The sequence below is a fragment of the Zonotrichia leucophrys genome, chromosome 1A, assembly GCF_028769735.1.
Source record: "Zonotrichia leucophrys gambelii isolate GWCS_2022_RI chromosome 1A, RI_Zleu_2.0, whole genome shotgun sequence".
Classification (NCBI taxonomy): Eukaryota; Metazoa; Chordata; class Aves; order Passeriformes; family Passerellidae; genus Zonotrichia; species Zonotrichia leucophrys.
Window position 1 is genome coordinate 55,642,545 of NC_088170.1, and position 22,145 is coordinate 55,664,689.

Here is a 22,145-nt window from a genome sequence, read left to right on the forward strand (position 1 = left end):
TTCCACTCTCATTTAATTTTATATCAGTTCAGGCAATGGGACTGCATATTTCCATGAGATGCATTCCATTCATCAGACAATCTTTAGGAGGGAAATACGATCAGTGTATGAAAAGAGTTACTGGTATGAAAAAAGTAGGTGTAATAGAGTTTTATGCTTTGGGGAATAATGGGGAATAAAAATAACATAGTAATTATTTGAGGAATAAAAATAAAAGCTCCACTTATGGGCAGCAGAGAGACTTTAGTCATAATGTATGTGGTGTGGTGTGTTATTCTGTATTATTAGCCCTGCATGGCACTGCTAAAGAGAAATGGTGGCAAGTCAGGACTAATATAACAGGAACTGGAGTATTTGTAATTCCCTCCTCAACATCTGTTGCATAAAATGTAATTTGCTCATTTGTACAAGCTGTGCTTCTTTAGAGGCAATCTCCAAATCCTTTTTTTGGATGTACCTGCCCTAATTTTCACAATTTGAATAGGGCCCAAAATAGCCTGCATTTCGGTTTCACATAATTTGAGGATTCTGAAGTGTGCAAATTGTTTATTTAAATTACATAAAATACAATGCAACACAGAGGTATGAGTGACCACAGAGTCGGAAAAAAAAGAATTCAAACAGGATTTCTGTTAGGTTTGTTTTTGTTGGTTTTTTTTTCAAGAGCCAGAGCTCTCAAATCACCAGGAAGAATATTAAGGAAAGCAGTTAATTTGTAGTTAAAGGAATCGTAATGCATATGAACATATGTTGTTTTACCTAATTTTGATCAACTTAAAAGTAAAAATATCTTTATTCTTTCAGTTGAGTTTAACACACCATCTGGTTTAATTATTCCTTAGGTAGCACACCATAAAGTTAATAGTAACAGTACTGTTAAGCCAATCAAAAAGAACATTTCTGATGTGATTTTTCACCAAGGATGTTTCTCTTAAACCCATTGACTATAAGGTCAATGTAATAAGCTTTTGCATAAGGATTATGTTACTGCCAGTGCTTGACAGATGTTAGTTGCAAATAATCACCTCTCAATTGACTCAAATCTGCTTAGTAAGTGAAAGCATTTAATCATAATCTAAAGTGCTCCTTTAATCTAGAATTTTGGGCAAATTTTCATTTAAAAATTGTTGAGAAGCTATAACAACACTAAAACCACAAAATCCTACAGGATTGCCTACTAAAAGGAAATAAACTGGAGTTTATAAAAGTCACGTTGATTAAAGAGACAGAATTCAAAAGCTAATCTCAGTCCCCATTTCAGCAAAGAAAGATGAAGCCTTCAGAAGCCCAGTGAGCCTTCTGAAATCCACTTCTTTGATCAACTAAGCAAGTGAAATATGGAGTGTTCATTACTCATTGTAATACCAGAGGGACAGTAGAGATTCAGGGATTCACTTCAACATCTTTGAGCTGAAAAGTGACTTCAATCAGTTTTGCATAATCCCAATTTTAAGGAGTTCTAGTGAAGTTCACCATTCTACGCCTGTGTTCAACAGACTTAATTATTGTTTAAAATTTTAGCTAGAAATTGCTTCATGTTGTTTACCTTCAAAAGTGTTTTTAAAAAGAAAAAGAATGCTGTAACAAATTCTTACAACACCGAGTGCTTTCTTATGGTCTCAAAAAACCTGTTTCTGAACTGACCAGAAAATGATAAGAAGGGGCTATAGAACAGAATTTCATCTCAACAGCTTTATAAGAATTATTTTATCAAGCACACAGTATGCTACTCTCAATTTATCAAAAGAAAGGGAGAAGATCTAGAATACATTACATGAGTGCTTGATATTATCATCACAACATATATTTCCATTTAAAAACGTAGTACTATATGTTCTCATTTCCTATTCCAGACTCTAGCTATGTGTGTGATAAAAAAGGCTACATGGTGATTATGAATTAAAAAACCAGATATCAGTCATACTGAAAAAAGACCACATTAAATCACTTTAATGCCACAGTTAATCATTGTTTTCCCAATTCCTATACTTTGTTGTCCATTGTCACAGTATACAATTTATGGTATACTGTGCCATTCTAAATCACACAAGTCACAGTGGAGTCCAGTGACTCCAGGAAATACAAGAAGCAAAAAAATAATTTAATTTCCCACCAGTCATGCTAAATGGAGTTAATGCAATTATTTTTTCATTTATTAAATGCCCCTAAATCTCATTCAACCGCAGACATCCTGAACACAAATCAGCTTGGGAATGGAGAACTTTAGAGACAAGTGTCCCATAGCCCTGTTCTGTCCTCAGATTTCTAAGAACACATTTGCAGCTACCTCTGAGTATTGGGCTGAATAAATGGTTGATGCAGCCAAGTAAATTTGTTCCTGTGTTTCAGCATAAATAAAGAACTGAACTAAATAGAACTGTAACCCATAAAATGATAAATAAATTACATCAAGACAACTCTGAGTACCTAAATGTTCTCAACAGAAGAAATGTTACACAAAAGACATGGATCTCTCCCAGGACCCATTTGGGGAATTCCTACAGATAAGAACATACCATATTGATGAACAGAAGTCATTCCATCTGTAATATAAAACTTGCATTTAAAAAGCCTTACCAAACAGTCCAAAGGAGCTAATCAACTTGTCAGAGATATCAGGAGATGAACACAGTAATCCATAGGTAATTCCATGATTAAGTGAAGATTTATTGGAAGAAGTAATCTCAGCCACATGATCCTACACGTTTTTATCCAGCCACAGCACTCAAAGCTATCTGTCTGAAACCAATTTGACTAAAAGAGTCAGCAGAAAAACAGAAGTCTATGTGAGATCTCTTCAAGTAATCAAAACTGGTGCCTTGGTACCACAGGCCCCTATGTAATAAAATCCTATTTCTAAATCAATTAAATTCCACTTCCACTTAATCATGAACTAACACTACATTTTTTTTTTAAACTTTTTTCTTCTTTATTCTTCTAATGTTCTCTATATCTCTCAGTTGTTTGTTACCTAAACAAGTTAAGTGATTTTCAACTTCATTTCTAGAAGGGAGATTCCATTTTTCTGAATATCCAGTTGTTTTTCTCCCTAGTTCAGTATGAGTCTCTGAATAACAGAAATTATTCATGGCTTTGCTAATCAAGGCTAAACAATGCTGTCTATAGTGACATTAATGCTTCTCTATTTTCTAATTCACCTTGGGTGGTCGCACATCTTTTTCACAATTCCAGTAACGATTCACAGCTCTCCTGCAACTAACCACCATGCCAAGGATCCCTGTTGCTGAAAGATGATAGATGAACTTTCATTTTACTACAGAAATTCATGCTGATAATTAAGAAATAGAATTGCAGAATAGTTAGGGTTAGAAGAGCCCTTGGGTGAATTTCTGTTCCAATCCCTTTTCAAAGCATGGTCACCTAGAGCAGGTTACATAGGAACGTGTCCAGCTGGGTTTGGAATGTCTCCAGAGTGGGAGACTGCAACTTCCCTGGGCAGCCTGTTCCAGAGCTCTGCCACCATTGACGTGAAGTTCTCCCTCATGTTGAAGTGGAACTTCCTGTTTTTCAGTTTATTGTCATTGCTTCTCATCCTTCCTAGGGCACCATGAAAGAGAGTCCGGCACATCCTCCTGGCACAGGCCTTTCAGATATTTGATGAGATCCTCTCTCAGTCTGCCCTTCTCCAGACTAAACAGGCCCAGCTACCACAGTCTCTCCTTGTAACAGAGATGCTCCAGACCCCTAATCATCCTTGTGGCCTCTGCCAGAACCTCTCCCTCTCCAAGGCCAAGTGGAGAAGCACCATCACCTCCCATCATCTTCTCAATGAACCTCATCACGCTGTACTTCATCTAACTGTGGTTGATCCCAATCTATTCTCAGTCTTAACTAATCTTGGCCTTGGTGCTACACTTTTTCTTACAGATCAGTACAATTTTAATATGCAAGCTAAAGGAGATATTTTCACCCTAAATGCATTTGCTTCTTCAAGCATTAGATACAATTCCTTCTTTGATATTGCTTACACCCTATGCTTCAATACAAAACATCCCAGGCTCATACTGTAGCAAATGCCATGATCACATAATTTGTTCTAAACTAGGGAAAACAGTCAAACAACAAATTCTATATACAGAGATTATTACAACAGCTTTCTTATTTTATATGTAAAAGAAAATTCTTAATACTTTTCATTCAGTAGGAAGCAGCTGTACTCTTAACTTTACTATGTGGAGAACAGGAGGGGAAACAGCTGTTAAAAAAATTGCAGCATTTGTAGTGAAAAATGGCTTCAGCTTTGGGAATAATTGATGTTGCCAGTACATTCATTGTTTGCAAATTACCAGCAAAGCATTGAAACAAAATGCATTAAAATCCAGTGGACTTTTAAGTAATTTTCAATGTGAAAATTATTTATAATTATTAACTGTTGGTCTGTTCACACATATTAGTGGTCAAGAATACACAACTGCAGCTTAAAATAAATTCTTCAGTCACTCACCGATAGCTGTGACTAGAAGCTACCTAAATGTATCAGGAAACTCTTGCAAAAGGGAGCCTTGAAGTATAAACAGAAAGTTACCACTTTATCCCTTTCTGTCATTATTTCTTTTTCATTGCAAGTTCTAACAACTTGATCAATGAAACAAGATACTCAAAATTATTATGGGTTTTTAACCATCAGTTTTGTAAGAATTACATAGTTGAGGAACAAAAGAAGCACTGGGATTCAGTGAAGATTAAGGCTTACCCTCTCTTTTGTTCCATTCTTTTTGTTCCCATCTCAATCCAGTAAAATAAAATATCAATAGCTTTTTTTCTATTTCAATAAGTGTACTATTCTTTAAAAATGAGGTCAAACCAATGATTTTCCTGTAGAGAATCTGACACAATATTTTCTAATTAGTGAAGTACCTACTTTTCTGCAAACACCGTTACAAGACATCGATGTCAAGTTTTAACGTGCCTGTGCAGAAACATACATTTATGTAACTCAAAAAGACTCACCATTTGATTATGACTGCTGGCCAGGCATTAAAAGTACTAAACCGTATAACACTTTGATATCTCAGTGCTGGAAATGTTCTCAGCTGCTGGCCAAAATCTGATCAGCTTTTTCTAAGCAAAATATTCAGTAAAGTAGTAAAAAACCCTTCTGTCTAACACCACCTGTCACCTGGGCTTCAGACCAGGCCACTGGCCTGAGACAGCACCTGTGGCTCTGCAGGGTGACCTCTGCATTGTCGGGAAAAGGAAGAGTGTCATATAAATTCTAGTAGACTTGGCATCTTTGATAAAGCTGATCTCCAGATACTCCTACTTTCATTCCAAAGACAGTTGCAGACAGCAAACACTAACAGTCTGAAATTACTTGGGCCATTTTTCTCAAACCATAAACCATGGGAAAGTACACGCATTCATTGTCTCTACCATCTTCAGACTCTCACTATGGTTGCACTCCTCCTATTTACCTTTCTCCAGGATCTAGATCTACTAAGTGCAAAAAGCAGAATCCACACACAGCATTCAACTCTACCCTGCACCAAGTATGAACATAAACAAATTCTGTAAAAAGCTCCTGTTTATAGAAGAGCTGGTGAGAACTGAATCCAGGAAGGCCAAAACAATGCTTGAAGCATGACAGAAGTGCTCAAAAAAAACTCTCTCTGGAATAATTTCCATTTACAAACACATTTGTGGCATTATAACAGGCCACTGCTTCAAAGATACATTTTCTTCCTCATCTTTGGCTCAGACACCATGGAATATCAAGTTTCCCTGGATTTCATCTGAGATTTACTGGAACTTACCAAGTATGGGTTGGTCCTGGTGAACTGGTCAATCATTTCTCCAGATCTGTGCTGCATGTATGAAAGGAGGAGGGAACTCTGATTTTATGTGGAAATGAAGCTTCAAAAGAGACAAAATTCGAAAGAACCAACTAAGTAATAAAAATGTCTACAAAGATTAGTTCAAACTTTCAAAGACCTACACTGGTCCACGACAGTAACTTCTGCAGTCATTACCATTCCAAGAAAACAATTATGTTTGTCATTCTTCACAATGAAGTGTAAGCAACAAAAATTTTATGATGGTATTAGCATCATAGTGATACTAATTCCCACAAGATTAATAGAATACAAATCCAATTTATTCAGATTAATTTACCTTCATTTTCTTCTTTTACACACAAAATGGAAAGACTCCTATAAATTAATTGAGCTATTTATTCTCCAAAGGAGAGAGAGGGACATGCTTGTTGGCAGTGTTTTATGAACCTGAAAGGTAATGGGGCCCATAAAACTCTTTGACACATGTTTTTGAGCTTCACATAATTAGTCTGTACCTCATACTTGAAGTGTAAAAAAAGACTAGTTTCTTTTGCCTGATCATCTACCAGCCAAATTTGCTGCTCATAAGAATTTATGTTATAGGTTTTTACTCTCTTCTCTTTAAAAAATAATATTTAGGTTCATCGAGGTAGTACATCTTTTATAAAAGGCAAAAACAGCGGTTGCATTATGCCTATCCTGCAAAAACACGCATAGCAACCACTCTTCTTCAATGTTATTGAAAACATAAGAAGAAAATTAAGTTTAGAAATATCTTGTTAATGTACAATCAATATTCTTCACGGAAAATTGAGATTCATCTTCTTGAATGAATTGAGACTCATCTGATCTCACAGAAGGAGTGTCTGGGCCTTGGAACAGGCTGCCTGGAGAGCTGGTGGAGTCACCATCCCTGGAGATCTTTAATAAAACACTGCATGTGGCACTCACTGCCAAGGTCTAGCTGGCAAGGGGGTCTAAGGTCATAAGCTGGACTGAATGATATCAAAATTCTTTTCCAACCTTAGTAATTCTGTGTGATCTTACATAGATCTGGTTTTTTAATCTGTATAGAATCTAGTAAAGCAATGGGGAAGAAATTCTACTATAAAATTATGTTTACACTGTGTGTACATGGACTATACTTGGTACAACAGAGTCACTCTCCAAAATAGGCTGTAGAAACAAAAGTTACTAATTTCTGGTATTCATAAAAGTTTCACATTTAGATGAAAAATTTTTCAAGTGCGGTACAGAAACTAAAATTAACAGAGAACTAAAGCACATTTAAAGTAATAGCTCAAAGCTACCTTTAGAAATCTAGCTTCTTTCAAAACAAAAGCTGTATACCTAATTTAAACAGAGTTAGAAATATTGAGAGTTTGCTATATATCTTGATATTATCTGTATGCATTTCATATGTGGAAGCTCTTCTTCCTTTGTTAGTTCCAGTGGCTCTGACACCACTGCAAGTTTCCAATGTGTTATTTCAATATTAGTCATCTTAAATCCAAGTAAAGAAAAAAGAAGTCTTCTCTTTTCACCATTAATACTCTTTCATCATCTGCAATTGATTTAAAGAGAGGCTTTTCAACTGTTTACATAAAATGAATCATTCCTCATCTTGTGAACTTAAACTTGCTTAAGTTCCTTGTTTTTAGGAAATCAGCATTGTGGTATTTTTCCTGGAATTATATAAACTGTTAATATATGTAGGTGTTAAATGTATCAAAAAACATACATTCTGTTTGAGAACAGTCCCAGCAAGAACTACTTTCCTTGCAGGAGAAAATACACTTTTATGGTTATCATTATTGCATTTTATAGATGCAAGCACTGCAACATTTCATGAACCTTGTGGCCAAGATTCCTGTTAAGTGTACACAGCAAGTAAATGAATTTGCCAATACACATTCTGTAAGGTCTTGATTTTCCTGTCTCTCAGCTAAAATACTACAAAAGTAGGAACGAACATTTTGACAGATTGCAACCACTTTAATTCCTGCACTACAAGAGTTCCTGCATTGAGCAAGGAGGCACAAGTGTGTGCGCTCAGCAGGGACAGCTTCCCAACTAGCAGTAATGTTTCAGACTCAGGTGCCTGTGGCAAACACCCAGAGAGACACATTTGTTTCCACTGAGGCAAAACTGAAGTGGGTGATCCAGAGTATCAAATGGTCTTCCCATGTGTTTATCCCTCTGTTTATTTTGTTTTTATCTGAACTGTGAAAGTGTGTCAGAAAAACTATGTAGAACTGAATAGGAGACCAAGACACGACGGAGAAAAAAGAGCTATCCATAAGATAAGGGAGATGTAGGTAAGAGGGAAAGCAACCAACACACAGATAAGCTTCAGTGCGGATTCAGAAACTTCCATTATTTAATGACAGAATTTTCTCTGACAGTTCTCCATCACATGTACCTGATTTAACTCAAAATTTTACTCCTCCATAATTTCTGGAAATGTGTATTTTTCCCTTCTAAATAAACTTAAATTAAAAATTGAAACAGAAGCAACAACACCAACTTACGGCACTATCTCTGATCTTCTGTGAAAGAAAAAAAAGGTGCAGATTTAGAGATGTGGGGGAAAAATGTAACATTTTGATCCCTTAAGTTCAGCTACAGTGTTACACTGTTACATTAAATATGTGAATTTATAGAAATATAGACTGAGAAAAGTAAATCAGAAGCAAAGTAAGAACATAAAATTGGTCAAAAGCATACTTCAGAAATGTTGCTATTTGACTTTACAGAAGAGCTCTGTAATTGTCATTCCATATGCTTCATGCCACCATCACCTTCAAACAAAGACGAAAACCAACTAGCCATGATTTAAGTTCTACATTTCTGATATTCACTTTTCAAACATTTGTTTCTGTTCCTGGAAAAATTGATACTATTCAGCCAAACCATAGGTGTCCTTTGTCACATGAAAACATAGAGGAGGTTCTCAGCAATACTGACAGCTATCTGAAATTTAGGGGCTCTTCTCATAACAACTGGTACATAACCATCACATCTACGAGCATTCTGGCAATCTAAAAGGCTTGTTCAAATTACATGCACTGAAACTGAAAGCATATTTTTTCCTCAGCATTTCAGTACTACTAACCTTCTGTGCATAATCATATCTGTTGCTTAATATACTTCCAAAATAATTGAAAACAGCAGAGGAAATTTTAAACTAAATTCTGACAAGGTACTTAGACTCAAGACTACAGTATGCTGTATCACAGACTTTATAATTGGGCTCAGAGAACCTGATGTAGGAAGAAAAAAAAAAAAACAAGATCAAAAAGCTCAATTCTCAAATCTCTGCAGATCTAGCAGTTGGGAGAAAAATTCTCTACACATATATCAAGTTAATTTGTCTGAGAAGTCACTGACAAACTGTGATTCACATAGCAGTACCTGTCATGCCAACTAACAAAAAAGCACTTCAGAAAGTGGCAAGACAAACAGTAGGGGCAATTCACCTGACCTTAGATAAGAAAAATAAGGAAGCAAAACTGAAAAGTATGAAAGATAGAAAACTAATATTGGAACTCAATGCCAACACTGAACACTAAATTCAAAAGGAAGCCCTCAGGAAGGAAATGGTTATCATTTATTATAAACTGTGAAAGGAAAGGTAGTGAAATAAATTGGGAACGTGCTCTAATTAGATAATGTAGGAGATGTTTTCTTGTTTTCTACATGTTTGGTCTTTGATGGAGACAAAAAAAAAACCAACACAACTATAATTTCCAGGAAATTTACTAAGAAAATGAGACAGGTGCAACATCTGATATTTGTGTCTATGCTTAAATTAAAATACTACAGGAAAAGATTAGTTTCACTCTGTGAAGTTGAGGATTCTAAAGGACAACCTTTTCCTCTATAAAGAGATTAATTATTGGAGAAAACAACAGAGAATGATTCTTAATACTACCTATTGTCAGTACAATGCCAATCCTATGAAGCCAGTGTACTATTTATACCAAAGAATATTCCAATGTATACCTACAATATAACAATGAATACCTACATTGCCATCAAACGTCAGGGTTAATTTTCAGCAGTAGCTGGGAGGGGGCATGCCTAGGACAGAGAGATTATTCCCTACCACCCGAGGTCATTGCTAGGTGAAGGGGAAAGGCACTCTCACTTCTGGGGAGAAGGGGTCCCTCCTGGTCAGGAAAAGATGGCAGGGGAACTGTCAGGTCTTGTTTATTCTCCTAGAGTCCACAATGACCATTTTTGCTTGTGAATCACTCTCTTTTGCACACTTCTATTACCACTGTTGCTGTTACTGTTCATTTCTTATCTCATTTCTATTTTTAGTAAATTGTTCTTCTCTCAACCCACAATGTTTTGTGCCTCCAACAGGAGGTGGGGTGGAGGGAGGAACAATGTTTGGGGTCTTTTTAGTGTGATTGCTAAATTGGAGAACACCATTTCTAAGCCATGATGAGTAAGGCATTCTGCATTTGTAGACAGGATTAAAGTAGAGGTCTCTAGTTACACAGGCACAACTAGAACTGAACAGCTTTAAGACAAAGAATCCATGAAGATATATTTACTGTGAAAAAAGGCGAAAAGCAATATATTCCTTGAACAAAAACATATTTATAAAACAATGAGCTATAGAAGGCAACAAATCTCTCCAGATGAAAAGGACTGTAGAAATAGCACTTAGACTGAAGAATGGAGAACTGAAGGAACATCTTGGGTTATAAAGCTCAATATCCTTCCAAAAATAACCACAACATTTTTCATACTAAGCTTCTATTTTCTTCATATCTCCTTTTATATTCAAGGTAAGCATTTCAGGTCTTCTTTGTCCCTGCAGCTTCTTATAAACATGTACACACTGTTCACCTTTAAAACTTTTCTTACCTAAGTCATGAGTAGATGAAGGTGTTTCAAATGTTTTAACCCCACTATAAAAGTTTGCATGGTGAAAATGTGTTCAATATTGTTTCATATGGAAGAGGCTTAAAAAAGACAAAAAAGGGAATGGTAAAGCTGATAACCTTTGGTACACACTGAAATTCACATAGGTTCCAACTTCTGGGGGAAGACAGAATTTTTAGTGTCCAAAGTGTGACAATACTGTCAAAGAAACTGAAGAATTTACAATAAGACAAAACATTGCAAAAAATATTTGGAATTAAAACTGCAAAGATATCCTCAGAAAATCTCAGTAATTTATGCCAACTACATCCCTCAAATTGTGCAAATCCTTTGCTGCATTAATTCAGTACCTTGACCTACAGTCTTAATCAATCTGTATCACAAGCCAATTTTTCTGTGTTTTTCTTCCCTATAGAAATACTGAACCAGTTACTTGGCATTAAACATTTTAATATTAAATGTGGGCCTTGAAAATAGGAAGAGCAACATCCTAAAAATGTTGTAATGATGGACTGGATCAATGTGATAACACACATGTTAAAATCTTAGCAAGTTGTCTATCTGCCAACAAAGACAAGCACTTCTGCAGCACAATTTACATCAAACTCTAATCTCTATCATGTATCTTAAAAAGGTCACATGAACTGCACTGTGAAAATGTTTATGCTTTCACTGACTTTTATATGGTAAATATAGATGACTACACTGCAGAAATCTAAAATAAGGAAAAACCTATCCTGTTCAGATGAAACTGAAATTCTTTGTCAGCTGTATCTTTTAATCTATAAGGATCTAACTTTCAGAACATTTATATTTGAGTTTGGTGGTTTTGTTTGTTTGTTTGTTTCCCTGGGTGGAGCTGGTAACTTAAAATGAAAATATCTGTGAAAGTTCTTTAAAATGATACCTTAAAAGGTATCATTTATATGTGGAATATTATGCATATTTATATGCATAATATGTGGAATCATAATTCCACATATTATGCTCTACAAGCACATGTTACGAAAATGCTTTAGAGCAGGTCATTTCATCAAAATTATTACCTTTCAGAAACATTTGGTGATATCAAATTTTAAAGCCTCTTATTTTTGTTTTAAATATTGATATGGTTTTTACTGAGCACATATATACACAAAACCATATATACTCTCACCTTAGAATGAATGTTCAATAGAGCATTACTGACAGTAGATACTTAGAAAGCTCTGTAAAACCTTTCTGATATTTTTCAACGAAATTATTTTCAATAATAACTCAGGTTACTATATTAGTTCAATTCAGGAAAGAATTTTCTATTTGTTGATTCAAGCTGATATGCAGAACTACATTGGAATTTGTTCAGTATACAAAATAAATAATAGAAACAGCCACATTTTTTTTAGGTTGCACCCAAGGAAAGTGTATACCCAAGGTCTAATTAAATAGAAGGTTCATTTTGGCTCAAAATGTGAGAACCTGGTGAACCCTTTCAGTAATACAAGAGAATTGTATCAGTAACAGGTAAACTCTCAATATCCATTACATTTGTATTTGTTTAATTTAGAGCAAGAGAACGAAAGTCATAGACTGGTTTGGTTTGGAAGGGACCCTTTAAGATTATCTAGTTCCAACCCCCACCACCATGGGCAGGGGCACCTTCCACTAGACCAGGCTGCTCAAAGCCCCAGCCTGCCTGATCTTGAACACTTCCAGGGACTGGGCATCCACAGCTTCTCTGGGCAACCTGTGCCAGTGTCTCACCACCCTCGCAGCAAAAGACTTCTTATGTCCCAACTGAATCTACTCTCTTTCAGTTTAAACTATTGCTCTTTGTCCTGCCACTACAGCCTCTGGTAAAATATCTTTCTCACAAGCCCCCTGGTTATACTGCAAGGTTGTAAGTAAGGAATTCCTTAAGCCTTCTCTTCCCCAGGCTGAATAATTCCAACTCTCTCTACTGGTCTTCATAGGCTTCAGCCCCCTGATCACTTCTGTGGGCTTCCTCTGGGTCTGCCAGAAGTGCCAGAAGCCACTGTTCTCACAGCATTTCAACATTTCTGCGTTCAGCTGAACCATTTAATGAGCACTACAACAGCTTAGCTTAAACCCACTTCTGTCATCTGGCTAAGATGTTCTGCCAAACTTTCCACTGGTCTAGTTCAATGGAAAAATTAAATATCCCCTGAAAGGAATATTGACAGCTGAATGTATGAAGAGTGACAGAGGTATTCAGGGTTAAAGGTATCTCTATTTGTCAGTTTATCATCTCTTAAAACACATTTGTCAAGATCAGCATTATAAGATGATCAGAAAAAAAAAAAAAAAAAGAGTTCCAAGAGCAAAGGTCAAAGCCATCATAAATTATACTACGATTAGCAAGAACTCAGAAAGCATTTCCATTTACTTTTTTTTAGACTAGTGTCATATGTAGTGATTATTTTCTTTTCCATATGTAGTGATTTCTCATTTCTGTAAGAATTAAGGACCCTTCTCTCAGATGACACATAACAGATTCATCAGGTTCTAAAGCTATGCTTAAATAAAGTTGGTCACTGAAAATCTCCCTACAATGGATGAAAAACAGGAATTAACCCAATCAATATAACTTGCAATCTAAAATATTTCTGATCCCGTAGGCATTCTGTTCTTGGCTTTTACTCTGGGCTGTTTCTGGTACAGAAAATACAAACAGAACACATCTGTTAACTATGTTCTGGAATTAACCTCCACACAAAACAAAAACAGAGACAGTCCCACTGTCTCTGACAGACCTTCCAAACACTACAATGAACAATGGGGTCATAGCATAAATTGCTACTGTCAGTTGCAAGCAAAGGCAGAAGGATGCTTTATTATGTAAGGTATGTGATCCTAAAAACATCATAAGATCCTGCCCTGTTAAAACATCTCCTGTTGGGAGAGCAGGATATGACAGTGGAGGAGAATTCTGAAGCCAAGGGTCAGATAAAGGCATGGGTTAACTTGGGCTGCAAGAGAATGAGGCAGCCTAGGAGTGGGACCTTTTATTTGGTCATTTAGTGATAGGATAAGGGGCAATATTTTAAAGCATTAGTAACTTCAGATTGAAAGAGGGGAGGTTCACATTAGATATTAGGATGAACTTCTTTAATGTGAGGGTGTTGAGGAACTGGAACAGGTTGCTCAGAAAAGTTCTCATTCTGGGAACTGCTCAAGGTCAGGCTGATTGGGGCTCTGAGCAACCTGGTCTAGAGGAAGGTGGCCCTGGCCATGGCAGGGGGTTTGGGACTAGTTGAACATTAAAGGTCCCTTCCATCACATGAAGAGGCAGAAATATACAAAATAAATAAACATATATAAACAAACTAAAAAAACATCAGAACTATAAATAAGTCACACTAACCGACAGTCTTGAAGGGCACTGTAAAAAGAAAAATTTAAGCTAGAGGTCTCTCTACATATATTTATGTTTTGTCCAACAACAAGATACAATTTGGCAAAATAAATAACACTTTGTTCTAGAGAAGCAACCTCCTTATTGCTGTAGTGCTCCACAGGCAATGAAGAGAAGTGTCAGGACTTCTAACACTGCAAAAGCAGAGATGATATTCAGTAAGTGGATGCAACTCAGGAGAAGTTGAGCAATAACCCAAAGGGGTTATTGCTCAGAGACCCTTTTAAAAAATAGTCATACTCCTCACACCAATTAGAGGATTTCTTCTTATCTGAAAGCAATCAAGTGTTTGAAGACGCAGTCCATTCAGAGATCAAAATAATACACAGGCCACATGGTTTGGAAGAGATCCAAAGATCACATAGATGCAAAACCCTCTACCATTTGACTTGTTATTCATGACCAGTCCTTTTTTGAAAAACATGCAAAAACTCTTTGAAATAAACCTCCGTACCAAAAATATTGGAAAACATGGTCTAAGTACGGGTCATATATTTTCAAATAGTCACCACATAACATTTTCCTATTTGTACGGCTAACATAAAAGCATGAAGAGATGACTTTCAAAACATAGACAATAAGCATATTTGCCAACCATCTGTCCAAAAAGCAATCTAACTTAGATTTAAACACTGAAAAAAAAATTAAAAGATAGATTCCCAGCCCAGCAGTGGAACAACACACCCGATCAAACATGAGATCGAGCATGGAAATATTCTAGTTTGAATTTAGCAACAAAGAATATGCAGACCAGGAAGATTGTGGCTAATCAAACCCACCTGGATTTGCCTATGTGTCTAATACTTCTATATGAAGCTCAGTATCCAAGTGCATTTTGGAGTTATTGACAACATTCAATGCACACCTCTAATATTTGACATGCCAGATGCTGGACTAGCTGTTAACGTTTATTTTCCCATGTAATAGCCTTATGGTTAGAGCACTCTCTAAGAAAGTACTAAATTACATCTTAAAAACTGAGATATTTCATACCATCCCCTTCTAGCAGAGGAGAATAAATACACACTCCTAAAGGCTAGGCTCAGTGAAGAACTTTCTACTGCTTCTTTAGTGGCATCAGTAAGGAAAGACCAAAAGATTAATGGGACTCCAGTAAAAGAAAATCTAATCCAGCTCATGTTTACACCCTCTAGTTGGAGCAGCAGAGCTCTACTCCATGGCCCCAGTACCGTCTTCATAGTATATGATAAGAAAAAAATAGTACATTACATAAACAGCACAAAAAAACTGTCTAAGAGGTCCCAATCTTTGTCTTGTCAATCCAGCTGAAAGACATGGAATGCTTCTCTACCACATATTTAATTGAAAATATCCATTTTCTTCTAGTTTCCCCTCCTTACCTACTTCCCATTATCCATCCACATCAGTGGTAATACTTGCAATGGAAGTATGAATTGCCAGAATTCAAACACATTTGAGAAATTGTGACAGTGCTTACTTAGCCTTAAAGGGTCAAATTCAATATTCAAAGCAGTAAGAAGACATTTCTTGCATTGATGCCAAGGACTTCTATGTAATACATCATCTGGACAGACTACAGCACAACTGCTGAGACAATCTCGGTGTCAACTTGGTACCCACATTGGCCGGTAGTATGTTGTAGAGGCCAGGAAGTTCTAAGAATTGATTTTATCACAAAACTTGAGCCTGCTTCAAAAGGAGCAACTGGGACAGTACATAAAGAAACAGAATTCTAATATTTTACTTATCCTATTTAATTTCATAAAAGCATTATTCTTTCTATATACAAATTAGACTGATAAAGTTCGACTTACAACAGTTGTTCTCTATGTCACATTCTGCATACAGAGTTTGGGAAAAATACATACACAGTAATTCTTGCAGAAAATATAATAACATTACAGATCAGGTAAACAGATTTTTAAAAAATCTGTGGTTCTCAGTTCTGAAAACAGAAGGGACCTGAATGATAACAGATCAATAACAGGAGCTGCAGGCTTTCATTCAGAGCTGACTTGTTTGCATCCAACATAAATGGGCAGTGACTATTTACCATCTAACAGCTGTTCAGTAGCCTATGCATGATGACATGGTAGCCCCTGGTGTAGAAGTGGCCAGATGACAGTCACAGTTAATTGCCATTCCTGCTGGCAGTCTCAAATGAGGAAACAATAAGACCTGGAGACCATAGCAGCCCATGTCTTTTAGACAGAAAGCAACTCCAGAACAGGACAATGAAAAGGCATTTCTCAAATGAGCCATGTCTACCCAATAAGTAGCAGGATCTCAATTTAAGGTAAGGTTAATATAATATTTTTTTGTGGTTTAACCCCATCCAGTAACCAAGCACCAGGCAGCTGCTCACTCTCTCCCCATGAGCAAGACTGGGGAAAGAATCAGAAAGGTAAAAGCCAGGAAACTCATGGGTTGAGAGAAAGATAGTTTAATAGGGAAAACAAAAGTCATGCACACAGGCAAAGCAAAACAAGAAATTACTTCATCCTTTCCCCTGGGCAGGCAGGTGTTCCGCTGTCTCCAGCAAAGCAGGGCTCCATCATTTGCAACAATGGAAATGAACACCATCACTGCAAATTTCCCCTTCTTCTTCCCCCCCCATTTCATACACTGAGCATGATGTCACATGGTCTGGAATATCCCTTTGGTCAGTAGGAGTCACCTGCTCCGACTGTGCCTCCTCCTAACCTGCAATGTACTTGCAGTTTCCTCACCAGTGTGGCAATAAGGAAAGCAGAAAAGGCCTTGGTTCTGTGCAAGCCCTGCTCAGCAACAGCAAAAACATCTCTGTGTTATGTGACTTACTTTGCATTTTGGACTTTTAGATTCCTTTTTCCTAGTACTATCATTATTTAGTAAGCATAAATGCTGGGTTTCATACTGCTCTTTTCCATATACTGTACTCAAAGTAAGGAGGTCAATTTTCCAAGTACCATTCAGTTTTGGTAGCTCCTTTTAAAAAAATCCATTTACTTACCCTCATAAGTATTAACTTAACAGCACAGGGCTCTAAAGTTCTACTCCTTAGGCTTAGAAAACAGTATAAAAAAGGAAAAGTAAAAGCTTGTAACTGTCACAAATTTGCTAAAAGCTGATTCCTATATTGCTTTAAAAAGTTACCATTTACATATAAAAAGCCTTTCAGTATTTATAGCAAAGTCAACTGAATAAATGCACTAAGAAGTAGTTCTGGATCAAAACTATGTTATTTAGATTCCTGATGTAGCAGGCAGCTGTGATACCACATAGAATTTCCTTAATTTGACAAAACTTTCAAGCATGGTAAAATACTCCAGTTATAAAGAAGAAAAAGAAAACAACCAAACAAAAAACCCCAACAAATCTATTCATTTTACCCTTACAACAGTAAAAAACACAACGTGAGGCATTCACTGTAGGTACTTCTCTCCGGTTTACTACTGTTTATTAAGCAAGTATGCGAGAGACATGTATGAAATCATAAAATGTCACAACACTTTTAATTCTGAATTGCCTTGAAGGTGGCCACCCTCTACCAGGAGAGCCTTCTGAGGCTGTTTGTGCATTTAATGAGTCTTCTGCTTAGCAAAATAACTCCTTGTTGCTCACACCAAGGACCACAAACAGTCTATTTCTACTACTTTGTTTCTGCCTTCCTCTATTGAGAGCCCATCAAATAAGACCATTTTCCTTCAGATGGAGAATATTACATTATATTTATCACTATAGCAACTAACCTAATTGATTTGATGCAGGTTTCTCTTCCACCATAGGATGGAGCCATTATCCCTAAGTATAATCTAAACATTTAAGAAAGAAAAAATTATCAGTTTATCATCTTACCACATCAATAGGAATATAATTGGGCTTCAGAAACTAAAGCATAAATGAAAGTCTAATGGGTTGTACATGTACATCCAGAACATTCTTTACTAATATGCTTATCTGTCAAGTGGAACTTAGAGTATGGTGTTTACTGGTTGCTCCCAGTAGTAGGAAGGACTATTGTACAACAAATACACTTCCAGAAAAAAAATATTCACAAACTAATTAGGAGAAGGAGAAGCAATGTTCAAATAACTGATTCAGAAATAAGTTTTTTCAGACTAACATTAAAAATGGAAATAGGCAAGATACATCAAAAATTGTATTTACAGTGTTATTAAGAAAGGAAAAATGGAAAAGTTATTTTCCAGATTTTGTTTTGGAGGCTGCAGGGTTTGTTTTCAGTAGAATGATACAATGAGATAACAAAATATTAAGTTCCTATAATTAGTTTGATAATATATTCACCTGTATGGTTATACTTCTGTATTCCTGACAATAAGGTGTGGGGGAAAATAGAGACCACCTTACATAGTCAAATTTCTTTTCTTTTATTTTCTAAGAAATATGGCAATCCAGTTATTTTTAAAACATTTTTAAAAGTCATCATGTACTCCCCAAAACCTAAATTTGCTTTTCTTCAAAAACAACCATCAGATGTAAAAAGACTCATTAAACTCTAGCTGATTTTTAAGAGAATTCATAAAATCTGAAGTGCTGCTTTACCTAGAAATAGCTTCACTTTTTTTTATCTTGATTTTTCACAGAGCAAAAACCACTTTTTTCCAATGCTCAAATACTACCACTAGAGAAAATGTTCATGATGCTTCATTAACATTTGGAATTGCAATTGTCAAATCAGTGAAGCATTACATAAATGGTGGAGTGTTTTGACACTGCATATTTTAAGCAGCATGGTGCTTTTCAGTGCTATATGACATGAAGAGTGTACTACATATTTGAGGAACACGATCTACACTGTCTGGAAGAAATAATTAGAAACTGATCTTTAAGCACACTAAAAAATGCCTTGAGATTATTGACCAACATTTGCATTTTTCATCAGTAAACAATGAACAATATGTAACAATTCAAATGTATGACTACATTCCTTAGGATAAAACACGGTCAAACTTCTTATTGCTGAAAATAAATAATTTCTGAAGTGTCAGAGTTCACAGTTAACTCTTTTTGAGGCCATGCTGATTGAAAATGTATGAGAAAATCTCATATCTTCTCATAAGAAGCCTGTGATGCTTTGGACACTTCTAACACAAACTTAACAAAATATTTCCTATCACTAATACCAAACTGAATTCCCTTTGTCACTGAACTATTCATTCTGTAATATGCACTCCCATGATACAATAAATTATTTTAAAACTCACTATGTTCTTTAGTATATCCTCTACATTATCACATTGAATACAGCATTATGTACAAAATTATATTATTAGAAGTGTGGCCTGTTTAATATAATTTTATTAATGAGAATTGTAATGCAAAATGTGCTAAATAACAAAAAACCCCCCAAACTATTACAACATATGTTATTCCTTCTGGCATAATTCACTTCCAGTGTCATCAGTATAAAGAACCCCTGGAATACACAAAACAGAAGTGAATTAAAGGTTTTCCTAACCAATTACAATCTTGTTTCGAAAAAAACCCAGAAAACATACATGGAAAAATGGTCAGCGTAATACAGCTGGAGGAAATGGAATAGAGGGTTAAGAAATGCAGCAGGTATGCTCCTGCAAACCAGCATCTATTTCCTATTCATCAGAGCCTACACCTATTACAGCTCCACCAGACAAGCCTAGTGCAAAATCCTTTATGCTACAGCTAATGAAAGCAATATGCACCATGGGTAAATTACAGATCCCATTCAGCTCAGGGTGGGAAAATACAGTGTAGATTCATTTTGGCAAAGCTGTGCGGGTCCTTCCTGATAAACTGCAGTTGTTTGGTTTTATATTATTATTGCATAAAAATTGCTTTTTCTATTCTCTTTACAAGTTTCCTACTCTGGTGCTATGGACTAACTTGCATTCCCTAACTTGAAGTGTGGGCATAACTCTATTTACATTATATAACTGCTTGAAAATGATTCTTGCTGAAAGCAAAACAAACAAACATTACCAAAAACAAACAAAAAAGCAGGAAAAAATAAAGACCTTTAAAAGTATTTATAGCCCAAATACTTGATTCTTACAGATACCTTATCTGCAACACTATAATTAATGGAAAATCTATCAAGCCTGAAAAAAGAATATAAAAACTTTACTGATAACCTGAGATGCAGCTCTAATACTGGCAACATGGACTTACTAAACTGCTGAGGATATGCTAAGAAAGTGCCAAGATTTGCTCCTATGGAATTTCAGAGGATCACATATGATCCCAGGATGTTAAGACATCCGCCACTTGATGAAGTATGTGCTTCCTAAAAAAATGAACATAAGCAAACCAGCTCCCCTTCATGGAAGGTGGACAGAATTCGGAGAGTGTGTATGTGGAGGGAGCAGCCTCAGAGCAATCAGTTAACATCTGACAATAAACAGTGAACAGGGATCAGGGCTACTACCGCTAAAAAGTTTGTTTCTAAAATCCAGGAGATGATACTATTTGGACTGGAAATGCCACATTTACAACCTAAGGACAGCTCACTCTCCTGAGAAGCAGCAGTATTAAAGTGCCGGTCTACCTGCTTTGCCATAGGGGAGTGGGGGGCGATGTGCTGAGGGGCAAGTCTAAGGCACAGTACCTGCGCCTGCCAGCTTCAGAGCTTGGCCCTCGCCTGAAGTGTTACCTCACATGGGAAGGATGTAGATTTATGTCCAGCAAAAGCACCAGGACAAATATGTACTTACTGCAGTAAGCGATTAGGAGACTAGCCAGGATCATGATAGCCCAGAAAGTTGAGGACATGCTTGGCAAGGTGCTGGCATCTTTCCTACTGCTTCTCCTGGGAGATGGAGCCATTGAAGCCACTTCCCCAGCGGGGGGAAAGTCAGACAATTTCACCAGCCAGCTCTCCCCTCGACTGATGGCCTTGTTCCACGTGTAATCCTCAAGGAAGGCATCTTCCAACGACTCTGCTGTTCATCATCAGCACCACGGTCCTGTCGCAAGAATCATCTTCCAGCCAGAAAGCCAAGGCGACTCTAATAAAAGCAGGGCTTGGGAACAGCGGCCACAGCCAGCTTCCCTCCTGTCACTCTGGTGGGATGCACTAGCATGGAGGGTCTCACTGCGGCTGGGATGCCTCGCGTGGTACTGAGCTTCGAAGATGTCCCACGAATAAGCCTCTTTTTTTTATTTTTTTCTTTTCTGTTTTTATTCGCAGAAGTTGTTCCGCTTGCCGTCCTTCCCCCTGCCTCCCTGTCCCGGGGGCAGCCCCGCAGGCGGAGCGCGGGCCCCGGCGGTGCTAACGCGGCGCCTCCCCCGCCCGCCCGCGGCTCTACGGCGACCCCCGCTCAGGGCGCGGCCGCCCCTCAGCCCAGGCCAGCATGGCCGCGAGGGCCACCGAGGGGCGAGGGCAGCCCGGCGCCACCGCCGCCCGCCGGGCAGGGCTCCGCGGGCAGCTCCGCGCAGAGAGGGCGATCCGCGCCCCGGCCCAGCGCCCGCAGGGCGAGGACAGCCCGGTCCCCCCGCGGCCTGTCCAGCCTGAGCTGCCCTCCCGACCGGTCCTGCGGCTCGACGGGGCGGAGGCGCGGGATGGGCCGGGACACTTGAGGCGGAGGGTCGGCGGCGGGTCTCGTCCTCTCCGAGCGCCGCCCGCTCCGCTCTCAGGCTCTGCCGCTACAGCAGCGCTGGCCCTTCAAGTAAAGGGAAGCGGGAGGAGGAGGAGGGGGCCGGCAGTCACGCCCACAGGTGCTCAGCGCTCTGAGCAGCCCGGTCCTTCCCCCGCCGCTCCGCTCGCCTCCCCGCCGGAGGAGCGCGCCCGCCCCGGGGCTCGCATCGCCCCCCAACCCCGCACCGCTCCCCGCTCCCGTTCCCGCTCCCGGGGCGGCGCCCGCCGGGTTTAGGGAGGGAGGAGCCGCGGGGCGACAGTCCCTGTCCCTGTCCCCGCGGAGGCAGCTGCCAGCCCTGCGGGGCCGCTGTGGGAGCGGGCTGTGCTGCGGGCTGGGGCCGAGGGGCGAGCCCTGTGCCTCGGTGGGGCAGAGCCGACTCCGGCCCCCAGCGTCTGCCCACGGCGGGAGGTGGCGCGGAGGGAGCAGAGGGGATGGGAG

The 22,145-nt window shown here is 38.3% G+C and overlaps 1 protein-coding gene across 7 annotated transcripts in view; it reads right to left on the bottom strand.

Annotated features, from left to right (window-relative positions):
* TAFA5 (TAFA chemokine like family member 5) overlaps positions 1 to 21,895 on the bottom strand; it is a 421,342-nt gene extending 399,447 nt beyond the window's left edge. For 2 of the 7 annotated variants that reach the window (XM_064702790.1, XM_064702788.1), the window contains exon 1: positions 20,784 to 21,895. In XM_064702790.1, coding sequence (XP_064558860.1) covers positions 20,784 to 20,895 — 112 coding nt within the window. In that variant the 5' untranslated portion in view covers positions 20,896 to 21,895. The remainder of the gene's footprint in view (positions 1 to 20,783) is intronic. The other 5 variants (XM_064702792.1, XM_064702791.1, XM_064702795.1 and 2 more) reach the window with 4 other exon arrangements.
* Positions 21,896 to 22,145: the final 250 nt, after the last annotated feature.